Source organism: Podarcis cretensis, assembly GCF_951804945.1.
Source record: "Podarcis cretensis genome assembly, chromosome: 12".
In the NCBI taxonomy this organism is placed as follows: Eukaryota; Metazoa; Chordata; class Lepidosauria; order Squamata; family Lacertidae; genus Podarcis; species Podarcis cretensis.
In genome coordinates, this window is record NC_137181.1 from 45240760 (window position 1) to 45253045 (window position 12286).

At 39.2% G+C, this 12286-nt stretch overlaps 1 protein-coding gene across 1 annotated transcript in view; it reads left to right on the forward strand.

Annotated features, from left to right (window-relative positions):
- Positions 1-12286, forward strand: part of STT3B (STT3 oligosaccharyltransferase complex catalytic subunit B) — a 43754-nt gene that overhangs the window by 4560 nt on the left and 26908 nt on the right. The window contains exon 2 of the mRNA XM_079947264.1: positions 9515-9623. Within this exon, the coding sequence (XP_079803390.1) occupies positions 9515-9623 (109 nt within the window). The remainder of the gene's footprint in view (positions 1-9514; positions 9624-12286) is intronic.

Consider the following 12286-nt stretch of genomic DNA (forward strand, 5'->3'; position numbering starts at 1 on the left):
AGATCACGCAACCTCAAGAGGTGCCTGCTACATAAAGGGTGTGGTGTATTGAGTCCCATCATTCTGTTCCTTCTTGTGTCTGGTAAAGTTATGGCTTTTTAATAAGGTTGTTGACTGATTAAATAACTTCTACATTAGCTTAGGCAGTGTTTCTTTTAATGACTTACGGATTTGTTAATTTGGTTATTGTATTGGGCTTAGTTTATTTTATCTGTTGGCTGCCTTTAAATAAATAAAGCAGTTTTTTTTAAATGAATATTAAAAAAAATCAGTGACCTAGTTCATATGTAATCCAAACAGGCTAACATGCAGATTCTGGGAGATCAGACTGCTTTTCTCCTCCTCCTGTCCTGCTGCCGCCTTGCTGCTATGAGCTAAGCCATAGTTTGGCATAGCACTGAATCTGAATCAGTGCTCATGGTTTACACCACTCCAGACAAGCCATGAACTGTAAACAAGGTTTGTTCTAAGATTTACAGTTTGTGGTTTGTTATCGGGGCATAAACCACAAGTCTGGGTTCAGTTGTAACACTTAGCCAAACTTTAACTTAGTTCATAGCAGAGCAGTGGCAGCAGGACTACAGCTGTAATCTTTTTTCCAGTGAACAGCACATTTGCTCATTCATGCTAAGCCATAGTTTGACTTAACACTAAGAGTGAACCAGGCCATTATATTGTCCAGTTCCATTTGTATATGCAACCTTAGTGACAGGAAGCTGAATACAAAACTAATTTTGTTGAATACATAATCATTTTATGAATGCAATTTCATTGCTTGAATTTAAAACTAGGTGCTGGGATCATGCAATTAGAACCATTCAGTTAGTTCATGAGCCAATACTGCAGAAGTTGAGGCTTCTTTGAGAAGCATATTTCTGACATGGCATGAAGAAGAAATAGTATAAAATCCCACTGGGTACACCCAAGGAAGCTCTTAGGTATTCCATAGCAGTTCATAAATGACTTGTTTCAAATGTTGCAGTGGCTCATTGTGCCAAAGTTCCTTACCACTAGCCTCTTGAAGGTAGAAAGCTATACAAGCTGAGGTCCTTCACCAATTACAATATAGTCACTGTGTTTATGTGATTATGCAACCTTACCATCTGTTTTGCATAAGTAAAATGAGTAGATTATTGAAGGCCAGGATTATTACCAAAATCAGAAATGCAACAGAGATTTCTTTTATTATTAATAATAATAATAATAATAATTACTTTCCCAAATATAACCATGTTTATCTATGTATGCTTTTGATACACTTGCTAGATTTTCCTTTAAATTGTGTGACTCCATGTGGGTTGAATGAACAAGTAGAAATAAGTTATCCATCATCATCATGATCTGGCTTCTATGCCTTGGACAGAATACAGTTGTACATCCATCATCTTTTCACAATTTATAAACTGTACAAATATTAGAAAAAACATATTTCATATGCCATATTTTTCTGTGTATAAGACGCCCCCATGTATAAGACACTCCCTACTTTCGGGGACCCCAAATTTAGAAAATGGGCATATGCATTATCCATGTATAAGACGCCCCAGATTTTTAACATTGTTTTAAAGTAAAAAAAAAACCTAGTCTTACACACAGAAAAGTACAGTACAGTGGTACCTCTGGATGCAAACGGGATCTCTTCCGGAGCGCCATTCACATCATGAGCAGAACACAACCCGCATCTGCGCGGGTCACAATTCGCTGCTTCTGCACATGCGCGTGACATCATTTTGAGCGTCTGCACATGCGCGAGCGGCGAAATCCAGAAGTAACCCTTTCTGGTACTTCTGGGTCGCCGCAGGATGTCACCTGAAAAGATTTAACCCGAAGCGTCTTTAACCCGAGGTATGACTGTACTTTGCTTTTCAGACTTAATCTCTGGTCTGTTTCTGGTTCAGTGAAAGAGGGCTCTCTTAATTCCATAATTTTTGCAAGCCACAAAACTGTTACAAATGACTTCTACAACCTCTTCATCATTTGTAGTATTGGTTTACTGAAATTGGTTTTAGATTATGTAGCCTCTAACAAGGGCTTTTCAGTATGTGCTTCTAAAGATACTTTGGCTGCCTTATCTTTTATTATTTACATGGTTAGTACATTCATCTGTAGTGGTCATCTGTCTAACCTGCTCAGTCTTTGTCAAGCATTATAGAATAATCACTAAATTGTCATATTATTTTTCATTACCAGTACAGCTTTTTGCTCATGGTGATTCTTACAGTAGCTGCAATTGTGTCTGTTTATACATGCAGCTACTTCACTTCCTCCCTCCATCTCCAAACACAGAAGTGCTCAAAGCAGATGACATAATAAAGAAGTGGCCAATGAAACAACATCAGTTTATGAATAAATGAATGAGCAGAAAAACCTAGAGCCAGGACTAAGCAAAAAGAAAAACCGAGACAGCACCTAAATTAAGTACCCAGTGGAAAATAATAGTGTTCAAGAGGCGATAGAATACTAGGAGGTCCTGCATTTCAGGGCTTTTTGTACCTCTCAACCAGCCATATCTCAGAAGGCAACATGATGTTCAGAATGGCCTCATCAGGTGTGAAGAAAAGCAGTCCATTAGATATTGTGGTCCTAAGCTGTTATGCCGTTATCACCCTTAAATCCCATATTTCACAAATAAATAAAAATAATGTGTTAGGAATGACCTCCATTATCTTCAAACAAAAATTATTGGTAAAACAAATGTTCAAAAAAAATCAGTTCAGAATTTTAGACACTTGCTTTGAAAATAAGATGTTTTATGCTTTTATGTTTCAAACAAGTTCAGGATGCAAATGTAATGTGTGAGCAGTTACAAGTAGGTAGCATGTAGGAGAAGTTGTGAAGTTGTGAAGTTAAGGTAAATTTCAGTTTTAAAGTAAAAAGAGGTTATACTTGATTAGCAGTAAAGTGGTATAGGGTCTGAGAGGCATGAAATATAACTACCTGGTTTTAGACAGCATTATCTACATCATTATTTGTTACCTGATTGTAGTAAGGACAACAACAAAACTATCTAAACTTTTAGGAAACTAACATTCTGTATAAATGTTAAATGAAATATACTGTGGTTATCCAATTATATGGTTTCACATTAAATTACCACAGAATCAAATCTGATCATCTTTAAAACAGTATCCAGGGCCACAATAAATACTTCTGTGCATTGTTATTTTTATTGATAAGAAGTGACCCAGCCTTCATTACATAGACTTCATTTGCAAATCAGGTTTTATAGATCAGCTTGTTTCGAAGCCAGTGATCTTCTCTCAATAATATACTTCATTTTTGTTAACTTGTTCCACCATGTCAACAGAACGTTAGTGGTTTATATTTAACTTTCAAAGTGATGATGGTAAAAACTAACATTTTTTTCTATTTATGGTTATTATTTTCTTTAAAGTGTACAGGAAAATTGCAAAATTTATTTGAAACAGTGCTTTCTAACTCCATTGAACCTACTTCTGTGAGCATATCATTTCTTCCCCTCCATTGGATCTTTGTTAGTTCCTACCAGTTCAGAATATCAACTTTAAATTCTCTTTACATTTTTTGATATCTGTCCAGAATGCAATGTACATATGGAACAACTTATCTAGGACAAATAAGTTGTGGTTTACCAATGTGGCTTGTTTCAGCAAACCATAGATAAATTACCAATGGTACGCATTCTGAAAATAATGCTGTTAAAATGTGGTCAAAATGGAGGTGAAAGCTTCACAAATCCTCCTCATGGATGCATTGGAAAGGGAGGGAAATCGTACAAGCCTGTGGGGAGACTAGGCTCTGCTCCACTTGTTCCCTTTAAGTTAGTGGTAATGGGGAACATTTAGTCATCCATATGTTGTTAGACTCTAACACACATCCACTGTAGCCAGCAGGTAGTAGTCAAGAATTATGAGAGTTATATTCTGGCAGGTAGCAGGTTCCCCATCCCTATATTATGGTAAACCATGGTTTATCATGATGCCAGAATGAGCAAATGTGGTATGATTTCAAAATCTCCAAATTTTGTCCATTTCAGTGGAGTAATTATGCAGAAAATACTGTTGAAGGCGAAAAAGAGGCACTGGCATTTCCTTTTGATTTTTTTTTTTTTAATGTGACATTATCAGAGCAGTGAGGGCAGATTTGTTACTATATATGCCAACTTGATCTGATCACCTGTTAATTAGGGGAACATCTCTTCTTCAAAAGCCTTCCAATTTTTGCATGCAAATGAAGACGGACTGTGATCTTTTTATGCTGGGTTCTCCAATAGCTAGTTTCGCATATATACACACACATACACATATTCAGTCTACAAAAATGAGATTTAAACTAGGTTGGTTTGTGGCTTGCTGTGGTCATATAAACTGCCCTGATGAGGTAAAACTTTCTACAAGCTTTTCACCCCTATATTTTCGTTCCTGATCTATAAGTTTTTTACAGGATTTACTCCATGAGAAATACAATAACCTCCTGTAGTGCTGGAAACTTCCAGGGAATATTTTCATGGGGGACTACATTTGCCATTTCTCGGAGCAGAAATGGCAGTTTTATTACGTTTCTTCTTTAGTTGTCTTGGTAGTGGGTTCAGAGACCATGCATTGTTGCTCAGACTTTAATTAGGAATAGAAAGGAGTTCTGAACTCTTAAAGGTATATTACTAAAGGCATTCAATGTCTGATCCACATATGTAGCAGGCTGCACAGTGGATACAGGCCAGGTTAGACACAGTTTCCTTCAGATGAGTGTATGCCTTGTTTTACAACCAACTAGAAACTCCCACTCCCACTCCCATTCCCACCACTCCCAGTTAGAAGTTAGAATGATACCACTTGTTTCCAATTATCTAACAGCGGTATCTGTCCATGTAGTAACACTTTGCTGTGGAACCTTTTCAATGCATTAATCCCAGGACTAAACAAGATGTGATATTTATAATGTGTTTTGACTTTGTGTGCAAGCCAAGCCACTTGACTGACATCTAGTTTGGACCTTTGGCTCTTAACTGCATACTTAAACAAAAACATTGAATTATTTTAGCTGAACTATAGTTGTCAATATACTGAATTAGTGAGATCAAACTTAGATGAAGTAGAAATCTAATTTTAGTTAAATCAAGGCAATATCCTGCAGTTCTGTAGCCTATAAATGGAGTCTTGGCATGCCCCAGTTCCCTAACTCACTATGATATGCCATTTTCTATTAGTGTAGTTTTTCACAGAAGGAAGGCTCATCACTTTGAAAAGGGAAGAAAAATATCCTACACATGCTTATTTAAAATTTTACCTGCCATTAGTTAGTTTGACTTATCTGAACCTGCCTCAGAATCTCGATGAAAGAGGGTTGCCTCGTGTAGTTCTGCCTCATTATCTCCTCTGAAACATTTTTACAGCCACTTTAGAGCAGCATACAATATCCTAGTCAAATGTAGGCCAGAATTTCAAGATGTGGATAATTTTTGATGTCACTTTTTAATTATATTGATATTAAGACTGGTATCATTTCTTAAGGCCTATCTTTCTCCCTTAAAACATTTCTGATTCTTCCAGCTGGCAGTTTTAAAATTATATGAGCTACAGTCCATGGTACATAATGAGCTTATAAGGCTGCTTAACTCTTTAGTTTTCACTACTTCTTTAAAAGTCAACCACCTACATTGTACTTACGTGAGTTTTGTTGTCCCTTGTTCAAGTGTATGCAGATTCTTCTTGCCTGCCTGCCTGCATCAGCTGGAAACCAGCCTTTGATTGCTTGAAAGTAAATCCAGGAGCTCTTGGAGGAAAGTGATTTTCTAGATCCATTTTCATCAGAATTTAAGCCTGGTTTTGGCACAAAAAGTGTTTTGGTCGCCCTGTTGACTTCTGTTGGGAGAGAGACAGGAAAAAATTGTCCTTGTTAATTTGCCTTGACCTCTCAGCAGCTTTTGATACCATCCATTATGGTATCCTAGAGCAGCTGTTCAAGTTAGGGGTGGGTGGCACTACTTTGTGATGGTTCCAGTTCTACTTGGATGGTCATTTCCAGAGGGGTGATGCTTGAGGAGTGTTCTTCCACCCTGGGAAGACTTCAGTGTGGTGTTCCTCATGCTTCAAGTTTAAGATGAAATCACTGAGTGGGGTCATCTGGAGTATTGGAGTATGTTGTCAACAATATGAGGATGACACACAGCCCTACTTCTCCTTTACAACTGCAGGTGTGGCAGTGGTTGTGCAGGGCTGTTGTATTGGCTCTGTAATGGACAAGATGAGAACTAAGAAACTGAAGCTCAATCCAGATTGAGGCAATGTTTGTGAGTGGTTCCCTAGATGGATGGGAGGATAGGAGGTAGCCAGTGTTAGAAACTGGGATAGAAAAACTAGGAGCAAAAGGGCTCCTGGGAACTGGGTTGTGGGTGCCAAAACAGAATGTCTAGTCACCATTGTGGGGGGTCGGCAACACTTTATTTATTATTTTGATAAGCAGGAACTAATACACAATTCAAATAAGTGTCACATTGTTAATATCATATTTTTAGCAGAAATTGTTAATACATGTTTAATTTGGTGTTTACAATAAAAATATTGGTACCATACTTCTTCAGTTTTCAAAACACTCTACTTTTTGTTCTTAAACTCCTTAACATATTGTCTACAGTTAACATATACTTCAAGGCTTCAAAGCACATACATATCAGTAATCCTTGAGTGTTGGCCAGGCTCAAAAAATGGCACCCAGACTTTTTGAGGTGCTCGCAAATGGAGAATCTTTAGGTGCAAAATGCACCTGGCGCCTTGCTAATTTCGAACCCTGGAGGTAGCCTGCTCTTCATGGGATTATACTCCCTCTGAAGGAGCTGGTATGCACCTTGGGGGTTTTTCTCAATCCATTGCTGTTGCTTAAGGCTCAGTTGGCCTCAGTTGTGCGGAGTGCCTTCCATCACCTTCAACTGGTGGCCTACCTGTGGCCCCTTTCTGGACAGGGATAACCTAACTACTGTTGTCTATGCTCTGGTAACGTCTAGGTTAGATTACTGCAATATGTTATATGTGGGGCTGCCTCTGAAGATTGTTCAGAAACGTCAGCTGGTGCAGAATTCAGCCAGGTTGCTCACCAAACCATTTTAGCATGTAACATTAATGTTGGCCCGACTGCACTGGCTGCTAGTTCGTTTCTAGGTCCAATTCAAAGTGCTGATTTTGACCTACAAAGCTTTAAGCAGCTCAGGACCAAAATACCTGAACGACATCCTTTCCTTATGTGATCTGGCCCAGACCCTGCAATTATCATCTGAGACCCTTCTTGTTCCCGTCTGCAAGAGGTATGAAGGGTGAAAACACAAGTGTGAACCTTTGTTGTAGTGGCTCCACACTTATGGAGTGCTCTCCTCAGGGAGGCATTCCTGACATTTTCATTACATATCTTTAGGGGCCAGGCAAAAACCTTCTTCTTCCAGGCCTTTGACTAATTAAACAATCTATTTTCTTTTAAACTGTGGACGTGGGGATTATTGGAGGGTTTTGGTATGTAGTTTTTGTGTTTTGTAAACTGCCCTGTGATTTTTGGATAAAGGGCGATAATAGAAATTTATTTGATAATAATGATAATCTGCTTTCTGTTTCTAAAACAAAACAAACCTATATGGATATGTGAACAATATCATAAATTGTAAGCGGCAGCAAGTTACAAAACATTCAAATAACATAATTTTAAATAAAAGGGACCTGTCTGTGAAGTACTCTACAAGTGGCAATTATAATATAAGAACAGAAATAACATTGTGCTGCAAAGTAAGCTTAAACAGAAATCTATATAAAATCAAAGGATATCTGAAATAAGGAAGGAACTACACAGGCAATGTCCTGGCAACTGCTAGTACTTAAGGGTCTAAAACTGATAACTTTTTAAAGGAGTATGTGTGGCTTCCTTTACCTAAAATGTTTTGAGATTGTCAACCACAGGGACTGGATAAGAATAAAAGAACTGAAATTAAATCTGGATGAGACAGAGGTGCTTTTGGTCAGAAGGCATATCGGCCTGTACTGGAAAGGATTGTATTCTGCTTACAAGACCAGGTTTATAGTTTAGGAGTATTCCTGGATCTAGTCTTGTTATTAGCTGCTCAGATGTCAGGAGAGTTTCTGTCCAGCTTTGGCTGGCGTGCCAATCCATTCCTAGTCCTGGTCATACATGCATACATTTTGACTGGGGCTAGTGGTCTGTCAGCTGCACTGGCTTCCATTCTGTTTTGACTGCAGTTCAAGATGCTGGTTATTTTGTATAAAACCCTAAGTAGCTTGAAACCAAGCTGCTGGAAGCAATGTCTCCTCTTATGTGAATCTGCCCTGTTCTTTAAGATCAGCTGTTGAGACCCTCTTTTGTGTACCATTGCCTTTTAAGGCAAGAATCTTCTCGGGGGTGGCACCCAATAAGCAGAACCCTGTCCCAAGAGGTTGGGCTATCTTCTCTATTTGGGTTCTGCTGGCACACACTATTTATTATGCTGCTGCTGCTTATGGTACTGATTGTGAATGCTTTTATTTGTTTTATGCTGCTAATTTTAGTTAATAATTAGTGTTATAAAGGTAGGGATTATGGTTACTTTTATGCTTGCATTGTATCTGTAAACTGCACTGAGCAACTCCTTTATTCAGGGGGAAGGGGTGCGACTTTTAAAAAATAGATGCGTTTGTTAACAAACCCTTCCCTTTATTTGGGAGGTCACAGCTTAAGGAATTGGTGAAGAATCTGGTTGAAGTTTGTAGAAGATTGGTAGCTTGGTGATGAAGTTGAAGTTGAAATCTGTGAGAGTGGAATGTTTAAGAGGAAGCTTGCCAAAGCAGTTCCTTTGTCAAACTAATAGCTTTGGCTGGCTTTTTAAGTACCATGATTTACCATATCCAAAGAAGTTGCCCTGTGCCACAGAAACAAATGGATGGGCCTTTCTCCATCCTCATCACCTGGCTGATAGGTAGAAGAACAATAGCTGGAGACTAAGTTGGAGAACAGATATGCTGGATTTTGTGGTTCTGCTTGAAACCTAATGGAGAAGCAAGATCTGTTAGACTCGTGTTAGTGCTTGAGCCCCTCTATCCTATGTGCAGGTTGCATGTATGTGTAAATAAAACCATATACCCTGAAGACACCAGAGTCTTTGCTGACCTTCATTGGAAGGTAACAGAACCTTGAGTAAAGTGCAGGCACTCCTGGAGTCTCACTTCTTGGAGTTTGAGGGGGTGCCTAACAGTATTTTCAATTTTCACATTCCTTTCTAACTTGGATCAAGAGTAGTAAGCTGTTAACTGTGTCAGACTTCTACTCACCAAGTGGAACTATGGGTTTGATCCAGGCTAACTTAGTTACATTTGGATCACATTGATGTCTACAAGGCTTAAATCATGATTAATCCTGTTGAGATCAATGTGACAAATTAAAGTTCAGCTAAATTTGTTCAGATCCAGTCCCATGTATTTGAAAAGCTGTCTGACAAATACATTTACATAAAATAAGTAGATTTAATTGCTTAGAGAAACCTATTAAATTTTACCATTTTTTCTAGGTTTAACTACAGATCAACACATCATCTTGCGTCACATGGATTTTATGAATTCCTAAACTGGTTTGATGAAAGAGCATGGTATCCACTAGGAAGAATAGTAGGTGGGACTGTAAGTACCAGAAAATGTAATCAAGTTTTAAGAAAATGTCCATTTATAAATGAAAACTGTTACTTCCATTCCATGTTTTACTTTGAGTTTTTAACTCCATTTATATCAGATGTTAAAATTTCAATTACAGCAAGTATGTAAAAAATAAGCAGTTTTTCAATTAAATTTAAAGTGTTCATATTTATATTTATATTTATCTCAGTATTGAATCATGACCATCTAGCAGGACCAGGATCTGGGAGATCCAGATTCGAATCCCTACTCAGTTATGAAGCTCACTGGATGACATTAGGCCAGTCACAACCCCTTACCCCTCCCTCACAGGGTCGTCGTAGGGATTAACTGAGGTGGGGAGTGAACCATGTGCTCCTTGGAGAAAAAGGTGGGATATAAACGTAATAAGCTCTTCTGCTTACCTGCTTAAGAAAGCTGGAGGGGCCAGCCAGATGGAGATGTCAATCACCAACCTGGCATCCAGAAATCTCCACATGGTTGCAGTTGTACCTGCACCAGTCACATAATGTGCTTGGTGAATTTCTAACTCTGGACAGAATAGTCCCTAGGACAGTTCAATTTTAGAACTGTAATATAGCTAGCTTTTATAAGAGAAGGGTATTAGTGAGCTGTGTAGGCAGAACTAATTCAAAAGCTTGTAGTTCAAAAACATTCCTATGAGAAAATGTTCTTGCAAACAAAAGATTCAACTTCTTTGTTTTTCATGATAGGGTTGTAGTAGAATATAATTGCTGTTGTACTGCAGAAATGTTTTGCATGAACCATCTCTGATGGTTATAGATGTGTCCTTGAACACCAGTTAGCTCCTTTTTCAATCTAAGAAGTGCTGTTTGAGTAGATTTACAAGATGCTAGTCAATAAAACGAATCCTTGCGCATTTGATCAATAAAACATTTGATGAAATCAATTTGTTCCTCTTTTTAAAAATCCTGATTTTTCTGTTCTGATTTGAATTATTATATCATAAAGCATAGCTCTGCCAATTTTAGCAGCAAACCGTGTCAATATTGCTTGATGTGGTTGTGTAATAGTTTTGGGTTACTCAGTTTAGCTTTATATTAGGGTGCTTTCCCTTAGTACGTATAACTTACGCCATAAACTTTCAAAATCAGAAGTACTATTTCTGTAAATTAACTATTTGATGCTTTCTGCTGTGGCTTCAGCAAATGAAATTCAGTAATTAAGTGATAGCTGTATTACTTTTGGCAACCCTGAGGAAGGGCTGTAGCTCAGCAGAACACCCACCTTGCATGCAGAAAGTCCCAGATTCAACTCAACCCCCAGCAATCTCTAGGTAGAGCTAGGAACATCCCCTGTCTGAACCTCTGGAGAGCCGCTGCCAGTTGTGTAGACAGTACTAAGTTAGATGAACCATTGACCTGACTTGGTGTAAGAAGTTGCTGTTGTTGTTGTTGTGATTATTAATACTAATAAATTATTATTATTATTATTTATACCCCACACATCTGGCTGGGTTTTACCCAGCCACTCTGGGCTACTTCCAACAAAATATTAAAATACAATAGTCTGTTAAACATTAAAAGCTTCCCTAAACAGAGCTGCCTTCAGATGTCTTCTAAAAGTCTGGTAGTTGTTTTTCTCTTTGACATCTGGTGGGAGGGCATTCCACAGGGCGGGTGCCACTACCGTGAAGGCCCTTTGCCTGGTTCCCTGTAACTTGGCTTCTTGCAGCGAGGGAACTGGTAGAAGGCCCTTAGAGCTGGACCTCAGTGTCCAGGCTGAACGATGGGGATGGAGACGCTCCTTCAGGTATCCTGGGCCGAGGCCATTTAGGGTTCTAAAGGTCAGCACCAACACTTTGAATTCTGCTCGGAAACGTACTGGGAGCCAATGTTGGTCTTTCAAGACCGGTGTTATGTGGTCTCGGCAGCCGCTCCCAGTCACCAGTCTAGCTCCCGCATTCTGGATTAATTGTAGTTTCCAGGTCACCTTCAAAGGTAGCCCCACATAGAGCGCATTGCAGTAGTCCAAGCGAGAGAGAACTAGAGCATGCACCACTCTGGCAAGACAGTCCGCTGCAGATAGGGTCTCAGCCTGCGTACCAGATGGAGGTGGTAAATAGCTACCCTGGACACAGAATTGACCTGTGCCTCCATGGACAGCTGTGAGTCCAAAATGACACCCAGGCTGCGCACCTGGTCCTTCAGGGGCACAGTTACCCCATTCAGGACCAGGGAGTCCTCCACACCAGCCCGCCACCTGTCCCCCAAGAACAGTACTTCTGTCTTGTCAGGATTCGACCTCAATCTGTTAGCCATCATCCATCCTCCAACCACCTCCAGACAATCACACAGGACCTTCGCCGCCTTCACTGGTTCTGATTTGAAAGAGAGATAGAGCTGGGTGTCATCCACATACTGATGAACACACAGCCCAAACCCCCTGATGATCTCTCCTTTTTGTCAGCTATCATATCTCATGGCCTTCCTTTTAGGCAATTCAAGATTTACAAACATTTAATGAGGTATGTTCTTTAAAAAAAAGTTTCTGAAAGAATACAGGCCATCTGTGGTAGGATCCTTAGAAGTACCCCCTTTAAAATATTTGCATGAATAGTCTCTCTGCTCCCCCCCCCCCCAATATTTTTGTTTCCCCCTGCAGAGGCTACTTTTGAGATTGCTTCTCTT